Source organism: Amphibalanus amphitrite, unplaced genomic scaffold (genome assembly GCF_019059575.1).
Source record: "Amphibalanus amphitrite isolate SeventyFive unplaced genomic scaffold, NRLGWU_Aamphi_draft 000105F_arrow, whole genome shotgun sequence".
NCBI lineage: Eukaryota > Metazoa > Arthropoda > Thecostraca > Balanomorpha > Balanidae > Amphibalanus > Amphibalanus amphitrite.
In genome coordinates, this window is record NW_024881600.1 from 401,628 (window position 1) to 420,071 (window position 18,444).

An 18,444-nucleotide genomic window follows, 5' to 3' on the forward strand; every position below is an offset into this window, starting at 1 on the left:
AGCGACACGCGGTTGCCACCGATCGATAGAGGAGAGATAAAGCTAGCGTATTGATGTGGTTTTATAACGTTGGTCGCGTCACGTGCACATCAGGACCAATTGTTGTGAAAAAATGACCGATTTCGTGCCTCGTGGAGGAAAAATCGGTGCCGTTTGAAAACGGTTTGACCGAATGAAATCGGTGTGGTACCATTTTTTAGGTAAATATATGAGAAAATGGATGATGGTAAACAAAAAGTGATTATGTCTACCATTTCCTTAAAAATGTAAAATTTATTTGAAAGGTTGATGCGCGCCGAGTGCGCTGTCGTTTACAACACGATAACGTATCGAAAACGTTGAAAATTGACCATGAAACACACATATTCGGATAGCGCATTCTTTTCTAATCAATATCCACCCAAAATATTATCAAAAAGTCAATAAACTTCCGTGAAAATGACTCAGGCATACCACCGTGTTTTGTTAACGTTAGACATATTTTCCGATGAAATCCGATCGATGGCTTATAGCCGGCATGTCATTAAACATTTGACCATCAGTCAGCACGGCATATAGGCTGCAAGGCACCGCCCGCTTAGGGATATTGCAAACCCTTGAAAATTGTGCTGGCATATAACTCAGCCGTTTCTGGGCCGATTGCGCTGAAACTTGGACTGTCGGCAGGCAGGGCACTCACCAAGCGATATAGGTCCATGTGTCACAGGTGGGGTGGACTCATGCACGTGAGCACGTGAGGGGGTCCGCTTCCACATCTGATGAAACCCTGGGTCGATTTCTATCAAATTGTGTACACTGTTAGGGACAATTTAGACAGGTGGCTCACATAAGTCATCTGGAGCCTCAGTAAGCGCGTGCGCACGTGCATTGGCCCATTTATATATCTCAAGAACAGGTAGGACGATAGCGTTCAGATTTGGTAAAACTCCTCTGTCAAGTATGAGCAGGTACATATGCCGGGTATAGGCAGGGTACGGTATGGGAAGGGTAGGGTATGGGTAGGGTAGGCTTTGGGTAGGGTAGGGTAGGGTAGGGTAGGGTAGGGTAGGGTACGTATTGGTAGGGTAGAGTAGGGTACTAAAGGGCGGCGGATGGGCGTGCGATGCGGGCGGTTTCCTTTGTTGCGGCGTTTGCGGCCTTTTGCGGTTGGCGGCGGGCAGGCGTGCGATGCGGGCGGTTATTTGCGGCGGTGTTTTCGTTTTTGCGGTGTTTGCGTTTGTCGGCGGGCGGCCGTTTTTTGCGGCGTTTTGCGTTTGTCGGCGGGCAGGCGTGCGATGCGGGCGGTTTTCTGCGGCGGTGTTTGTGTTTGGCGGCGGGCGGGCGGGCGATGCGAGCGGTTTTGATTTGTTTGCGGTGTTTTTGCGTTTTTTTGCGGTTTGCGGCGGGCGGGCGATTTTTTGTTTCCTTTTTACGGTGTTTGCGTTTGGGGCGAGCAGGCGCTTTTTTACAGTGTTTGCGTTTGGTGGCGGGCGGGCGATTTTTTGGCGTTTTCGGTTGGCGGTTAGCGTGCGTGCAATGCGGACGTTTTTTAGGCGTTTTTGCGTTTTTTTTTTGCGTTGGGCGGGCGATTGTTTATTTTTTGCGACGTTTGCGTTCGGGCGTGCCTTTGGCGCATTTTGTGGTTTTAGCGTTTGGCGGCGAGCGGCCGTTTTTTCGAGGCGTTTGCGGTTGGCGGCGGGCGAGCGTGCGATGCGGTTGGTTTTCATTTTTGCGGCGTTTGCGGTTGGCGGCGGGCGGGCGCGCGATGCGGGCGGTTTTTATTTTTTGCGGCGTTTGCGGTGTTTTTTTGCGGTTGGAGGCGGTCGTTTTTTATTTTTGCGGCGTTTGCGGTTGGCGGCGGGCGGCCGTGTTTTTTTTTTAATTCAATGTCCAAACTTTTGGATCCGTAGTGCTCCTCGAAAAGCCACACCCACCTATTACACAATTGAATAAAGTAACTATCAAACTCAACCCTACTTATATAAACATAAAAGTTTTGACAACCAAACTAATGGCCCCATCAACAATATATATCCAAACGTACAGTTATCGCGTAAACCTGTATTCTAGTCGGATATATTATAAAAGAGAAGTTGTCGGTCTGTACGTCTGTGTGTCACAAACGAAAAGTGTCATCCACATCTGGGTGTCTTGCGCCGGAACGGCGCCATGTAGGAGCGTGAAATTTGGCAGGCACCAAGCGTGGTCAAATCGAACGATCGTATTAAAATCTGGGTGCGATCCGACCAGGGGTGCGTCTCTGGCGGCGTCGCGAGCACGAGGCACGCTCGCCATTGGTTTAACACGGGGCGCGAAAAATGGCGATATTGGCCGAAATCGGTCCGACGCGTGTCCCTTTCCGGGCCTATATCTTGACGACCAGTTGTCACAGCGACACGCGGTTGCCACCGATCGATAGAGGAGAGCTAAAGCTAGCGTATTGATATGGTTTTATAACGAAGGGCGCGTCACGTGCACATCAGGACCAATTGTTGTGAAAAAATGACCGATTTCGTGCCTCGTGGAGGCAAAATCGGTGCCGTTTGAAAACGGTTTGACCGAATGAAATCGGTGTGGTACCATTTTTTAGGTAATTGTACGTGTGATGCAATGAATGAAAAGAAAAAGTGATTTTTACTACCACTTCCTTAATAATGAAAAATTTATTTGAAAGTTTGATGCGCACCGAGTGCGCTGTCCTTTACAACACGATAACGTATCGAAAATGTTGAAAATTGGCCATGAAACGCACATATTTGGATAGCGCTTTCTTTTCTGATCAATATCCACCCAAAATATTATCAAAAAGTCAATAAACTTCTGTGAAAATGAGTCAGGCATACCATCGTGTTTTGTTAACGTTAGACATATTTTCCGATGAAATCCGATCGATGGCTTATAGTCGGCATGTCATTACACTTTTGCCAGTCAGCACGGCATAGGCTACAAGGCAGCGCCCGCTTAGGGATATTGCAAACCCTTGAAAATTGTACTTACATATAACTCAGTCGTTTCTGGGCCGATTGCGCTGAAACTTGGACTTTCGGCAGGCAGGGCACTCACCAAGCGATGTAGGGTCATGTGTCACAGGTGGGGTGGACTCATGCACGTGCGCACGTGAGGGGGTCTGCTTCTACATCTGATGAATCCCTGGGTCGATTTCAATCAAATTTTGTACACTGTTAGGGACAATTTAGACAGGTGGCTCACATAAGTCATCTGGAGCCTCAGTAAGCGCGTGCGCACGTGCATTGGCCCATTTATATATCTCAAGAACAGGTAGGACGATAGCGTTCAGATTTGGTAAAACTCCTCTGTCAAGTATGAGCAGGTACATATGCCGGGTATAGGCAGGGTACGGTATGGGAAGGGTAGGGTATGGGTAGGGTAGGCTTTGGGTAGGGTAGGGTAGGGTAGGGTAGGGTAGGGTAGGGTACGTATTGGTAGGGTAGAGTAGGGTACTAAAGGGCGGCGGATGGGCGTGCGATGCGGGCGGTTTCCTTTGTTGCGGCGTTTGCGGCCTTTTGCGGTTGGCGGCGGGCAGGCGTGCGATGCGGGCGGTTATTTGCGGCGGTGTTTTCGTTTTTGCGGTGTTTGCGTTTGTCGGCGGGCGGCCGTTTTTTGCGGCGTTTTGCGTTTGTCGGCGGGCAGGCGTGCGATGCGGGCGGTTTTCTGCGGCGGTGTTTGTGTTTGGCGGCGGGCGGGCGGGCGATGCGAGCGGTTTTGATTTGTTTGCGGTGTTTTTGCGTTTTTTTGCGGTTTGCGGCGGGCGGGCGATTTTTTGTTTCCTTTTTACGGTGTTTGCGTTTGGGGCGAGCAGGCGCTTTTTTACAGTGTTTGCGTTTGGTGGCGGGCGGGCGATTTTTTGGCGTTTTCGGTTGGCGGTTAGCGTGCGTGCAATGCGGACGTTTTTTAGGCGTTTTTGCGTTTTTTTTTGCGTTGGGCGGGCGATTGTTTATTTTTTGCGACGTTTGCGTTCGGGCGTGCCTTTGGCGCATTTTGTGGTTTTAGCGTTTGGCGGCGAGCGGCCGTTTTTTCGAGGCGTTTGCGGTTGGCGGCGGGCGAGCGTGCGATGCGGTTGGTTTTCATTTTTGCGGCGTTTGCGGTTGGCGGCGGGCGGGCGCGCGATGCGGGCGGTTTTTATTTTTTGCGGCGTTTGCGGTGTTTTTTTTGCGGTTGGAGGCGGTCGTTTTTTATTTTTGCGGCGTTTGCGGTTGGCGGCGGGCGGCCGTGTTTTTTTTTTAATTCAATGTCCAAACTTTTGGATCCGTAGTGCTCCTCGAAAAGCCACACCCACCTATTACACAATTGAATAAAGTAACTATCAAACTCAACCCTACTTATATAAACATAAAAGTTTTGACAACCAAACTAATGGCCCCATCAACAATATATATCCAAACGTACAGTTATCGCGTAAACCTGTATTCTAGTCGGATATATTATAAAAGAGAAGTTGTCGGTCTGTACGTCTGTGTGTCACAAACGAAAAGTGTCATCCACATCTGGGTGTCTTGCGCCGGAACGGCGCCATGTAGGGGAGTGAAATTTGGCAGGCTCCAAGCGTGGTCAAATCGAACGATCGTATTAAAATTTGGGCGCAATCCGACCAGGGGTGCGTCTCTGGCGGCGTCGCGAGCACGAGGCACGCTCGCCATTGGTTTAACACGCGGCGCGAAAAATGGCGATATTGGCCGAAATCGGTGCGACGCGTGCTCCTTCCCTGGCTTATATCTTGACGACCGGTGGTCGCAGCGACACGCGGTTGCCACCGATCGATAGAGGAGAGATAAAGCTAGCGTATTGATATGGTTTTATAACGTTGGTCGCGTCACGTGCACATCAGGACCAATTGTTGTGAAAAAATGGCCGATTTCGTGCCTCGTGGAGGAAAAATCGGTGCCGTTTGAAAACGGTTTGACCGAATGAAATCGGTGTGGTACCATTTTTTAAGTAAATATATGAGAAAATGGATGATGGTAAACAAGAAGTGATTATGTCTACCATTTCCTTAATAATGTAAAATTCATTTGAAAGGTTGATGCGCGCCGAGTGCGCTGTCGTTTACAACACGATAACGTATTGAAAACGTTGAAAATTGGCCATGAAACACACATATTCGGATAGCGCATTCTTTTCTCATCAATATCCACCCAAAATATTATCAAAAAGTCAATAAACTTCCGTGAAAATGACTCAGGCATGCCACCGTGTTTTGTTAACGTTAGACATATTTTCCGATGAAATCCGATCGATGGCATAGCCGGCATGTCATTAAACTTTTGCCAATCAGTCAGCACGGCATAGGCTACAAGGCACCGCCGGCTTAAGGATATCGCCAAACCCTTGAAAATTGTACTTGCATATAACTCAGTCGTTTCTGGGCCGATTGCGCTGAAACTTGGACTGTCGGCAGGCAGGGCACTCACCAAGCGATGTAGGGCCATGTGTCACAGGTGGGGTGGACTCATGCACGTGCGCACGTGAGGGGGTCCGTTTCTACATCTGATGAATCCCTAGGTCGATTTCACTCAAATTTTGTACACTTTTGGGGACAATTTAGACAGGTGGCTGACATAAGTCATCTGGAGTTTATTAAGCGCGTGCGCACGTGCAGGAGCCCATTTATATATCTCAAGAACAGGTAGGACGATAGCACTCAAATTTGGTAAAACTCCTCGGCCAAGGATGAGTAGGGCATGAGTATGCCGGGTATAGGTAGGGTACGGTATGGGAAGGGTAGGGTATGGGTAAAGTAGGCTTTGGGTAGGGTAGGGTAGGGTAGGGTAGGATAGGGTACGTATGGGTAGGGTAGGGTAGGTTATTGTATGGGTAGTGTATAGGATACATGTATGGGTAGGGTTAAGTATGGGTATGGTAAGGTATAGGGTAGAGGTAGGTTTGCCGTTTGGGTAGGGAAGGGTAAAGTTGGGTATGCTAGGTTAAAGTTGGGTATGGTAGGGTATAAGGTAAACGTAGGGTAGGGTATGGGTAGGGTATGGGTAGGACTAGGGTATGGGTAGGGTATGTATATTGGTAGGGTAGGGTAGGGCCTTTTCCGGCTTTTACGATTGGCGGCGGTTAGGCTGCGATGCGGGTGGTTTCCTTTGTTGCGGCGTTTGCGGCGTTTTGCGGTTGGCTGCGGGCAGGCGTGCGATGCGAGCGTTTTTTGCGGCGGTGTTTGCGTTTTTGCGGTGTTTGCGTTTGTCGGCAGGCGGCCGTTTTTTTGCGGCGTTTTGCGGTTAGCGGCGGGCAGGCGTGCGATGCGGGCGTTTTTTTGCGGCGGTGTTTGTGTTTGGCGGCGGGCGGGCGGGCGATGCGGGCGGTTTTGATTTGTTTGCGGCGTTTTTGCGTTGTTTGCGGTTTGCGACGGGGGAGCGATTTTTTGTTTGTTTTAACTTATTGCGACGTTTGCGTTGGCGTTTCGCGCGTGCCTTTTGCGCGTTTTGCGTTTTGGGTCGGGCGGGCGCTTTTTTGTTTCTGGCGTATTTTGCGGTTTTAGCGTTTGGCTGCGGGCGGCCGTTTTTTTCGAGGCGTTTGCGGTTGGCGGCGGGCGGGCGTGCGATGCGGGCGGTTTTCATTTTTGCGCCGTTTGCGGTTGGCGGCGGGCGGGCGCGCGATGCGGGCGGTTTTTATTTTTGCGGCGTTTGTGGTGTTGTTTGTGGTTGGAGGCGGGCGATTTTCATTTTTGTGGCGTTTGCGGTTGGCGGCGGGCGGGCGGGCGCACGATGCGGGCGGTTTTCATTTTTCGAGGCGTTTGCGGTTGGCGGCGGTCGGGCGGGCGATGCGGGCGGTTTCATTTTTTTGCGGCGTTTGTGGTTGGTGGCGGGCGGGCGCGCGATTCGGGCGGTTTTCATTTTTTCGGGGCGTTTGCGGTTGGCGGCGGTCGGGGGTGCGATGCGGGCGGTTTTCATTTTTGCGCCGTTTGCGGTGTTGTTTGCGATTGGAGGCGGTCGTATTTTTCATTTTTGCTGCGTTTGCGGTTGGCGGCGGGCGGGCGTGTCGCTTTTCTAATAGTTCAATGTCCAAACTTTTGGATCCGTAGTGCTCCTCGAAAAGACATACCTACCTACTATACAATTAAATAAAGCAACTATCAAACACAACCCTACTGATATAAACATTCAAGTTTTGACAACCAAACTAATGGCCCCATCAACAAAATCTATCCAAACGTACAGTTATCGCGTAAACCTGTATTCTAGTCTATATTATGAATTATAACATGTCTGTGCGTGCGTGATCCGTCATGACTTATGTGTCTTATTGCGCCTGAAAGGCGCCGCGTATCGGCGTGAAATTTGGCATGCCAAATCTGTGGGCGTGGGCGGCCTTTGTATTAAAATTTGGGCGAGATCGCACCAGGGGTGCGCCGTCAGCACGCGCTCGCGTGCGCCATAGGGTTAACACGGGAAACGGTCAAATCGAAGATCGGGCGAAAACCGGCCTGCGGCGCCCACTTCCCGGGCCCAAAACTCGGCGACAGATTGCCGTAGCGAGGTGGGGTTGCCACCACTGGATAGAGGAGAGATGGGCCTAGCGTATTGATATGGTTTCATAGTATAGCATGCGCCACGTGCAAGACAGCACCCCCGGTTGTGAAAAAATGACCGATTTCGTGCATTGTGACGGGAAAATCGATGCCGCTGAAAAACGGCTTGACGGAATGAAATCGGTGTTGTATCATTTTACAGACAAATGTACGTGTAATCAGAGGAAAGCAAATAAAATGTGATGATCCGTACCATTTCCTTAATAATGAAAAATTAATTTGAAAATTTGATTCGCGCGGAGCGCGACGTCCTTTACAACATCAAAACGTATTGAAAACGCTGATCAATCGCTATAAAACCTATATATTCGGAAAGAGCATGCTTTTCTGACCAATATCCACCCAAAATATTATCGAAGAGTCAATAAACTTTTGTGAAAATGACTCAAGCATGTGACCGTGTTTTGTTAACGTTACCGGTATTTTTCGACGAAATCCGATCGATGGCTTATGGCCGGCAAATCATTCAACTTTTGACAATAGCTATCAAAGCATGGGCTGCAATACACCGCCCGACAAGGGGAATTCCAAACACTGAAAATAAGCGCCTACCAGTAAACAGCACATTTTTGTACTAGGAATAACTCAGCTGCTACTGGGCCGATTGCGTTGAAACTTGGACTGTGGGTGGAGGGGGCACTCATCTGGCGATGCATGGTCATGTGTGACAGGTAGGGTGGATCGATTGCACGTGCGCACGTGAGGGGTCCACTTATACATCTCAAGAACGGCTGGGCCGATTTCGCTCAAATTTTGTACACCGTTAGGAACAATTTAGAAGGGTGGCTGGCACAAGTCATCTAGAGTCTCAGCGCGTGCGCACGTGCAGCGGGCCGCTTTTATATCTCAAGAACGGCTGGGCCGATTGCGCTCAAATTTGGTACACTACTTTAATCGAGTATGAGAAGGGTAACTACATGTAGGTTATGAGTAAGGTAGCGTATGGGTAGTTTAGGGTAGGGTAGGGTGGGTTTGAGTTCGATGAAGGCAAACCATGAGAAAGGCTCTAACAACCCGCAACCAGCACCAGCATACCATGCCGTTCAAACAAATATCCAACTCCGACAAAATAAGACAAATAAAAATCAAAAGTTCCCACACCGAAACTAATGCCCCCTCAAACGCATCTATCAAAACGCACAGTTATAGCGCAAAACATGCCATCTAGTTGGATAATTAATTAACGCAGTGGCTATGTATTGCATCACTCTCATTCACCAAGCGCCGTCTGGCTGCATCTTGGCAACAATCAAACAACTCGTGTTAGCTTTCTTCTCGGCACCATGAAGCCCATGATACATAGCACGGCTTTATCATGATCTTAATATGACCAACCGCAGCCCCCGGCAATCAGGCGTGATGCCACGTCACGTCCTGATGACGTCACAATGACCAAACGAGCTGGCAGATCTGAAAGCAACGCCGCCGCGGGCTACCAGATGACGCGGGAGACGCTAAGGAAGATTAAATGAGCGGGCTTTTAATGTTGTGCAGTGATACAGTGCCCGTGCCTTCCTGGTGGAAATCAGTAGCCATGCGGCAGACCAGGAAGCGGTAATTTGGTTTAGTCGGAGTTCAAGGTAACAGCTATGCTCGCAGTTTAGTGTAAGCGATAAAAGTGACATTTTTTTGTAAAATATCCAATAATAAATAGGCATGACGGTAGCGATGTGTTCTTGATTTGTAAGTAGAAAAACAGGCCATACATACACAGATAAATTTTATCTCGTTCGCTTTACCTATCAGCCCAAATGACCTCACAAGGCCCGTTCAGAATTATGGTGAAAAACGAGTGACTAATATCATTCTACAAGTAAAAAAAGGCATTATAAATATGAGGAAAGGCGGCACATCAATGCTCGCGCTCCAGTTATGTCCTATCGGTCAGCTGGTGCCGTCACTGCCGCCGGTAGTGCGTGATTGAGTTCTCAGTTCCCGGGTGGTATTTCCAACATGGAGTCATGTATAGTGGACGCTAGTGTTGCCGTGCTGACGTGATGGAACTGCGTTTCCCTGTCGCATAGAGACAAGGAAATGCTGCCTTGATGACCGGTAGTGTTGAAGTCAACACGTGTCCGCTGCTCTTTGAGACATTGAAATGACGTTAACGAGAACATAAAACATGAATCTCCAGCGATAGCCCTAATGAGCTGCTTGAGGGAGTGATTCACACGAGATGATAAGAAGTACCTACCTAGGCATAGTTATCTACCTGTAAGTTCAGTGGTTAACAATTCGTAGACAATCTATTTTTTAGCTGTGTTCTGGGAATCGATTTTATGTAGCGTGGTCTTCCCTTTGATATAATTATATAGGTTAAGGTAGGTATTTTGCTGTGGCGGTACAGCATCATATTCTATGGCCACCAAACCGACACTACTCGTACACCTGTAAGTAGCTAGCCTGAGTAGGTACTCACATGAGGGACACTGCTGTCGATGATGACGTCATCCGGGCCCATGTCGGGGTCCTCGCTGAGTGTCCTCTGCTGTGAGCGTCCCTGTGGGGAAACAGACGCGTGCCGGTCAGTTCCTCTGCCATCCGTACACCATACAGAAACTGCCGAAGTCAACAAAGAGAGCACATGACCCGCCGCACTATACCGAGGTGTCAGCATTAGCAGTAACGGCGGCAGGGTCCGGGGAGGGGTGGGCCCCGGACAAAAGGCCGGCACAGTGCCCTCAGGGCCCAAGGTCAGGTGATGTCAGTGGGTGTCAGTGGGTGTTGTTCGGCGCCGGGGGTGGCCGCTGTGGCGCTGTATGAGCTGGCCTGCGGTATCAGTCCCGGCGCCGCCCAGAGATAACGGTGAACAGACTCAGCGGCAACGAGCCGGAACTGCACGGCACTCGGACTGCAGGCGTGCGCCAGCCGCCCCAGAAAAGCCCCGCTGGAGTAAACACGCTACGGGCTTAGCGCAAGAACACAGCATGTACCGCGCAAGCTGCGACGCCTCAGAGCACCGCGGATCAGTGTCTAATGACTGGTAGAAGTCGGACTTGTTGGACGATCTCCACCGTCCCACGCAGCGGCAGACGATCGTTGGTTTGGGAGTGCCGGCTTGCACCAAACTGATGGTGACCAGATGTCACACAAAACTGTTCACGAGCGCAACGCTGTGACAGAACAGAGATGGAGGTGACCAGGTTCTGAGCACTGCAAAATGTGCAACGACAGCAGATCCCGCTGCTTTCTTCACAAGGAAAAAAAACGAGGACGGCTGCAGGCCAAGGAAACGGAACATATCAGAGGATAAGTCGGACACGCGGCGGCCTTTGCAGGGCTGTATAAACAAGCGCTGGTCTGAGGAGTGTGTCCGTCTGGGGGAGTTACTGCAGAGCAAAGACCAAGCAGCTCTGACTGTCGTTACCAGGTCAGAATGAGTCGGAGATCTAACCGGAGCGCTCGGAAGCGGGCTGACTTGTTAACCGCCTATCATTATACCAAGCTAAGAATGCACAAGTGAGCGATTGGGTGGACTTCACTGGATTCGGTTATTAACCCTTCCTTTCTTGTCGGCTGGGTAAGCCATTATTGTCTAATGGTAGGCTTTGTAGCATAATTAGTCACACAAAACTGGGCACCATTCTTGAGCAGCACAAAAACCCTCCCTCTACAAAACCCAGTGAGGCGCGACTCATACCAATTGGCCGATAAGTCCTGGTATTACGCTGTCATTTCCACTGCTCTTTATTTGTGGTCGGTCAGCTGAGTGAAGCGAATCGCGGTTCCTCAGCGGTCTCTTCCACGGTAGGTATTGTTCACAGAAAGTTACTGGTTACAAGCAGCAGCGTAACTTATTTGCATGAAGCTACGAGGCATAATTAGAGAGACGAGCAGTGAGAGAAGGGGTTATGGTGAAGGGTTAACAACGAATGAGCAAGTGAGAGGGGTGACTGTAACAAGAACAAAATAATTGGCAGGTGCAGAGCTCAGAAACAAGGCGGGCAACCCCGATATCTAAAAGATGGGAGCATGAGTTGTGAGGAGGAAAACACTCAGCGAAGATAGTAGGAAAACGGCGGTGAGGGGGATGTAAAAAGACGGGAGACAGGCAGTCGATCACGGTTTTTGTGATCGGTGGCGGGCCCGCCCCGGGCGCTGCAGAGCCCGCTGCCGAGCAGCAGCTCCGCTCCCGACACTGACAGCTGGCGGTGGACTCCATCAGACCCTCTGAGGCGCTCCCACGCGGCGGCCGGCGCCCGTTCCCAGTCGATCGCGCAGTGACGCCCGCTACCGACGCGACTGAGGTAACCATCCTGACCTGCTGCCAGGAGGCATACGTCGTCCTTATTCACGAGAATTCGCCACAAAATTGACATGGCCTAGAGTAAGAGGTGATTTGTTTAATGGGCGGCATGTTTTATAAATTACGCTTTCAAACAGCCACGAGCAGCTGAGAGGTAATTTCCCGGACCAAATTTATTCATCACATTCATGGTGCATCTAATAGTCATCATCAGCTGAGCGGGTGACAAGCACCGACCCAGTTTTAGTGCGCGGGTTAACATTACTTTCACAGACACAACCCCGTCTCCTTGAAATACCTCTCCTCGTGCATGCTGAGCATTTCACACTTTAACTTTAATTAAGGAAATTGTCGGTTAAAATCTGCCAGAAAATAAAAACTACTGCAATGCGAGGCTTAGCTGCATTCCTCTGTCTCTCTTCAACAGATTCAGCCAGCCCGATAGTTTGCTAGGTACCTGGTGCAATTCATCTACACTGAGACGGCTAAACAGAACCGTGGAAGTTCCCGGCACAGCAAAAGCTGGCGACAATGCCAAGTAGCTTGGTGGCGGGCTGACGCAAGCTTAGAAGTAACTGGGTGCTGAAATTGTGTTGTTTTCACTCACTTTTTGTGGTCTTGTGTCTGAAGTGGTTCGATAAATTCGGTACACATCTGTAAGCACGAGTTGGAAACGTCCCAATCCCAAACAGACAGTACCAGCTATCAAACAACCGGCAAGAAGTTACAAATGCTGCAGAGGGCGGCTCAGTTTCAGTGAATTTGTGGCTCACAAACAACTCTGAGAAGCGAGCACTTCGAAGGATGCGGTGGTAACCAAGCTTGTTACTTGTTAGTGCCATTCGTTGTAGGAGAATGTGTTGTGAGTTCGTTGTGAATCGTGGGTCAATGAGACACGTTGATTTAATGCTTAGAGTCAACATACGTTGGTTCAACATAGGAACTTAGGAAGCATATTTATATTTACAGTCGATTTATGCACCAAGTCGATTTATTTCAAGTCAACAGCCAATCATCTCACGATAACCGCAGAGACTTTTCTATTTAACCTGACGCTTTGAGCGCCTTTGACCGTCAACACTTTTAATGACCATCTCAACCGCAAAGCACATCTCGCACATCACGATAGGTTTGTAGACAGGTGGTGCTCAACCGTCCCCTGAGCCGTTAACCCAAACAAAGGGCGCCCCGCGGCGCCTTTGAGTGCCCTCAGCCGTCACGGAGCTGTCTGCACCTTCACGGAGCGGCGCCGCGGGCTCCGTGGACGACACGCCGCCGTCAGACGGGGTCAGGGGTCAGCGCGGCCGTGGACGCCAGGTCACGCGGGTCGGCACGGCCGCGTACGCCGCCGAAAGCGAGAGGGCGCCCGGGGGCACGTTTGACCCGCGGGTCAACGCGTCTGGCACAGTCGCTGAGCTCGTGCGTGGCTCTGCGTGAACTGACAAATTAGACCAGCGGGGGCCGATCACCTTTCTCCTGCGTAGTAGTCTCTGCTGCACCGGGCGCTCTCCGCCGCTGCGGTTTACGATAATGGGTCATTAACACGGCACAACGGGTGCTTAGGATCATCCCAGAGAACCTCCCTGCTTGCTGTGTGGTCCCCAGCTTCGAGCTGCGCTGCAGTTGTACCAAGTGCCGTTAGCGGAGGAGGCTGGAAGCTGATGGAAGAGCTGATAGAAAAGCTTATTACTGTTCGGTAGAAGCTTGATGAGGAAAGCAGAAACGAAGAGCCTCACGCGATAATAGTCGCACGGGATATGAAGCTGCTCCCCAGTCTATCTAGCAGCACGAAGTGGTAACCCACGAGGAGCGGCGTGCTGAACAAAACTCATTTCCGGCTCGGTCGATTTGTCACTCTCGCCTTCTCCCAGGCTTTGATATTTCTCTCTTTCTCTTCCGGAGCACGATCGTCACGTGGGATTTGATGGTCAGAGACAGGTAAGAAACATTTTCTCTCTGAACGTGAGGACGCTGAGAACACGAAAAACTTCACCCAAGAGGGCTACAAATATGGTCAACCGTGTGCAGATAATAAAATGAAGATGTTCTTTAATTACACAATTATATTATAGTCATCTCTATCGTATCGTTATCAAATTGCAACTTTTTTCAATATAATGTAGTGTCTATAGCGATAAGCACTACGCATACAAATCAGGTATGCGATGCGTCTTCCAGATTCAAAATGTGTAGCCGAAGAAAAGAAAGATAAGCATCTTGTGATTTGCGTTTGAATGACTGACGTTGTCATGGTGTGCCGTGTGTGTATGACACGCCTGGCCTCTGTGATTGCTGCACAAAGGCGGCTGTTTTGACGAGGCGCCTGCAGCGTGGCCGCTCCCCCGCAGTGGGTAGGCGTCTGGCGGCGCACGGTAACTCGGCACCGCAGCACAACAAGACATCCATCAGAGGGAGCGAGAGGGCGACCGGCGACCTCCGCCTTCCCGGCCGCCGGCGACACCGGTACTTACGCTGGAGCAGCCCACGGGGTCGTCGCAGTCGAAAAGTAACTTTATATTAGCAATGCGCCAGCCACTTATACTGGGTGTTTCACCGGAACCAAACCCGATGTGTTACTGTTACATCAAAATGATAGGTATACTTCGTCGGTGCAGTGTGGTTGTCACTTTTCTCCATTTTGAGAGCTTCCATCACAAGACACATGGTATTGTTGCACGACGGACATCCTTTCAGACCCTTCCTTTTGACCTTTCTATTCTTACGGTCCTTTTCCTCGATACCCACCCACCCCAATAGCATACAAGCGTGGCACTACGAGGATATTGAGCGCTATTGGGTTACAGCTAGCCATAAGGTAGGAGATCGGTCATGGCGAGAGTAATAAGGAACGCTACCGAATGGCCTTTCTTCTCTTATCGCGAGGCATATGGCCAGGCTAACAATACCAATGGCTGTAATAAACTTTATATAGGTGTAGATAATAGTGAGACAAAAAGAACCTCGTACTGAAGCCCCGATGTTCTAGCAAAAAATTCACCGAAGCCAGAGCCATTCAGCCAGAATGTCACACGAAGTCACAACTGTGGTCGCAGGTTACCAAAGGTCTGCAAGATTGAAAATATACCTCTTTTGGATGACTTACTTGAGACTGTTCCGGAACGAAAACTCACGAACTGCCCTTATCGACTAGGCATTCATCACAGCAGAACTGTCCAGGTCACGACCCATGACTTCACACATGTCTGGTCTCCAGAGCCGAGACCAAATAAGTTCAGATTTAGTCCCTCGCCCGGCATTTCGCCACGACAGAGAGGCGCTTTCGCTGCCAGTGTTCCGCCAAAAACGAGACCTATTGCTCAGGAAGTCCTCGAGTTTTCGCTGCCCCGAGCTGAATTCACACGTCAGCGGCCCAGGATTCGGACCCCAAACCGCCGACGACCCGTTAGTCGTGGGAGTTTACCATTTTTACCGCGCGCTCGCGCAATCGTTCGATTCGCACGAGCGAGCGCAGCGCTGTGCCGACGGTCCATCCCCGTTCAAACGAAAGTAGACGGGTTCGAGGCACGCTTGTCCACTCGCAGACCGTGGGGAACTGCAGGTTTGGATTCCAGACCGCGATTGCTCCGATTTGATGAGGCGAATTGATCCGACCGGTTCGGTTTCCCTTTCAGCCGTGACCGTCCAGTCTGTGTCAACTCTTCCGGCAGAACTGGTTCAAACCGGCGCCTTAGTTACTGACAGCTGAGACGTCATCCGGTCAGCCGAAAGAGAAACTGGTGGCCGGCAGTTGACGACTTCATTAAGGATCATGACGCCTGTCTGCTCTCCTCCGGCCTTCTCCCGCCTCTTTCACTCTCCATTTCGCTGGAGCAGACTGCAGGTACCCTGAGGCAGTTGGGCGGAGTTGCCAGAGAACAGGCGGAGTCGGAAGGGCCGAGTGGAGCCGATCACGCCCGGTCGCCGTGTAAGGAGAGGAGAGTGTGTGGCCAATGAGACGGGACGGAAGACGTTGTATTAACGGCGGCGAAATGAAATAGTGGGAACTACCTGTGTCGGTGATACGGCAATTACCCAAAGTGGAAACCAGTTCATTTACGATCAACTCAGTCTTGCTCCCTTCACAAACTGCATTGAAAGACTGCATTTTCTTGATAACGGTATAGGACACCGGCTATTGCGCACGAACAATAACTCAGATTTTCCGGTCCAAACAGCACAGCCTTTATCATACATCGCTCCTTCTATAATTTGGTGAATATTAAGATACACTGTACGTTTCAGTGCCGACGCCTTGCAGTTACCCTGTCTTATCTTTGGTCACGGCCGAGCTGTCTCGGACAGAACTGCCGCCCGAGGTCCGTGACGGCATTGTGATCATGCTCTACAGCCATGAGTGCCACAGATACACGCCATTATGTGGCCCATTGTTTCGGGCGCACACGGGCCCGCCGCGGCGGTCCGTCGGTCGCTCAGGAATGTCTCTGGGACCGCGGCCGGACCGGATATGGCTGCACGTGTCCACAACATGATAACGCCGCACGAAATCCGCGCCATCGTCAGGGGTACGCGGTGGTCAGGTTCACCCTGCAGCCCTGGGTACGACGCGGTCAGAGGTTGTCATTGGTCAAGTCGCCAAACCTTGGTCCCGCCATGGTTTTTACTCATGCCTTTACTATGTCATATGGGCGGTAGATGGTTCTTTCACCCGATAAAGCATAAGCAGCTGGTAATTCTGTGAAATGGGCGCATGTACATAGTGCATGCCATGCGACGGTCACATAAACAAAACAGGAACTTGACTTTACTAGAACCTGACAGTTCAATTTCATGAGTAAGCATCAGCAAACTAAATAAAACGCCGATCTGTGACTATGCAACTATGGCATTTCATGTATTGACCGTCACGGGCTCAGTTCAAGGTGACACGAAGAAACGTGACGCCGGGAGCAGCCACAGCTCCGCTCCCGAACCACCAGCAGAGAGCCAGGCAGCCGGAAAACCACTGCTGGCAAGGTTAAACACGACTGATGTTCAGGAAAAGGAGCTCAGCCGTTTGAGCCTGTGATTTTCCGGGGTTCGGCTCACGGTATACGGAATCACGCCGTGAGAGAGGTGCCGGCTGATTTAGACAAGGCCATGGTGTGCCGGGGTGCCGTGCGGTCTGAGTAACCAATTAGGCAATCCTGACTGGAGGCAAGGTCAAGTGGGTAGTGGTGTTTTTGGATGGCTGTCCCTTTCGGACAGCAATTTAATATGACAATGTTTTAAGACGATGACAAGCAATGTTAAAGGGACCCTCCCACCTTCAAAAAAGTTAATGAATTGGCATAAAAGTGATGTAGCGTGAATCACAAAGAGCGAAAATGAACATCTACCAAATTTTACCGGAAAATATTCACCCGTTTTCGAGATATAAGACTTTTATTTTTGTTTACTTTTTGGGAAATCCGCTGTTTCTATGACGTCACATAAAGGTTTTCTTTACGTCGGCATTTGGAAGCAATAGTTTGGTATCAAAGTGCGACAAATATTGCGCGAATGATGCGTTTATCTTATCAAGGTCAATATATGATGGCCAATAAAGGATTCCAGGACAATTCTTATGGCATTTCTTCGTATCGCAATTCTTCGTCTGCAAATCTTCGTCAGGGCATTTATTCGTACCTATCGCATTACTTTGTCTCGCACCAGGGTATATGAAAATCGGCTCGCATTTCTTCTTCAACGCAAATATATGCAAGAGTAAGCATTGAGGGACAAATAAATGCACCGACGAAGATTTGTAGACGAAGAAATGCGGACGAAAAATTGTGCTACGAAGAAATGTCATGCGAGGATTCGTTCGGGTACCATGACATTTATGTGATTTCAAAGTCAAGGTTCACAGCTGATCTGCTAAATCAAGCCAAGAATCCAAACTATCAAAAAACTATAAATATTTGTTTGTCTGTCAAAGAGGTCTCAAGCAATATAAGGTTGACATATGTTGAATCAAAAATCTACTGCCACAACTCACATCTCCTGCCTTAGTTTATCATTGTTGTTTTAACTTGCTTTCAAGAGAAACAGAAGCCAGTATCTGATATCACTTCAGATGATTGTTTCAAGATCTGAGTTCAAATGGAAATAAAAGCAAGATCAAGATGAAACAGGGATTATTGCTGTTAAAGTAGTTTGGCCATGCTACAACAAGCACATAAATCATTAGCCAAATCAAATACTGGTTGGTTTGTCAAGATGTTTGTTGTCTGTCGTCTGTCGAGCTGCTATGAACACTGAACGCTCTCACTCTTACTTTAAAGAGAGTAGTTTAAGTTGAATGGTATTATGGTAGTGAGCTGTAATTAGACAAAGCAGCTATTCAGTGCTCACATCAAGCCAGGCTAGGAAATGGCATCAACTGTGGTGGGAGGAAGCAGGTTCGGCAGCCCTATGTTGTAAACTTCTGTTATGTCTTGTGTTTGATCAACTGATGTTTTCTGCTCTGTTTTGTGCAGTGATAGTAGTAGGTAACTGCATGCTTGTCAAATTATGTGAATAAACGAATTCATAACATTGCATTTTTCTCTCCATGCAAGGAACAAGTAAGATGTTGTAGAAAATGTAATAGAGTGCTGCATTGCTGATTTTGCACTTTATCAGAGCTTTATTTAGAATTGCTTTCCTGAAAGCTACACACAGGCCACAGTGCTGAAATTCACAATGT

At 49.5% G+C, this 18,444-nt stretch overlaps 1 protein-coding gene across 2 annotated transcripts in view; it reads right to left on the reverse strand.

Annotated features, from left to right (window-relative positions):
* LOC122380721 (SAM and SH3 domain-containing protein 3-like) overlaps positions 1–18,444 on the reverse strand; it is a 71,282-nt gene that overhangs the window by 36,624 nt on the left and 16,214 nt on the right. For both annotated transcript variants that reach the window (XM_043364127.1, XM_043364128.1), the window contains one exon: positions 9,951–10,031. In XM_043364127.1, coding sequence (XP_043220062.1) covers positions 9,951–10,031 — 81 coding nt within the window. The remainder of the gene's footprint in view (positions 1–9,950; positions 10,032–18,444) is intronic.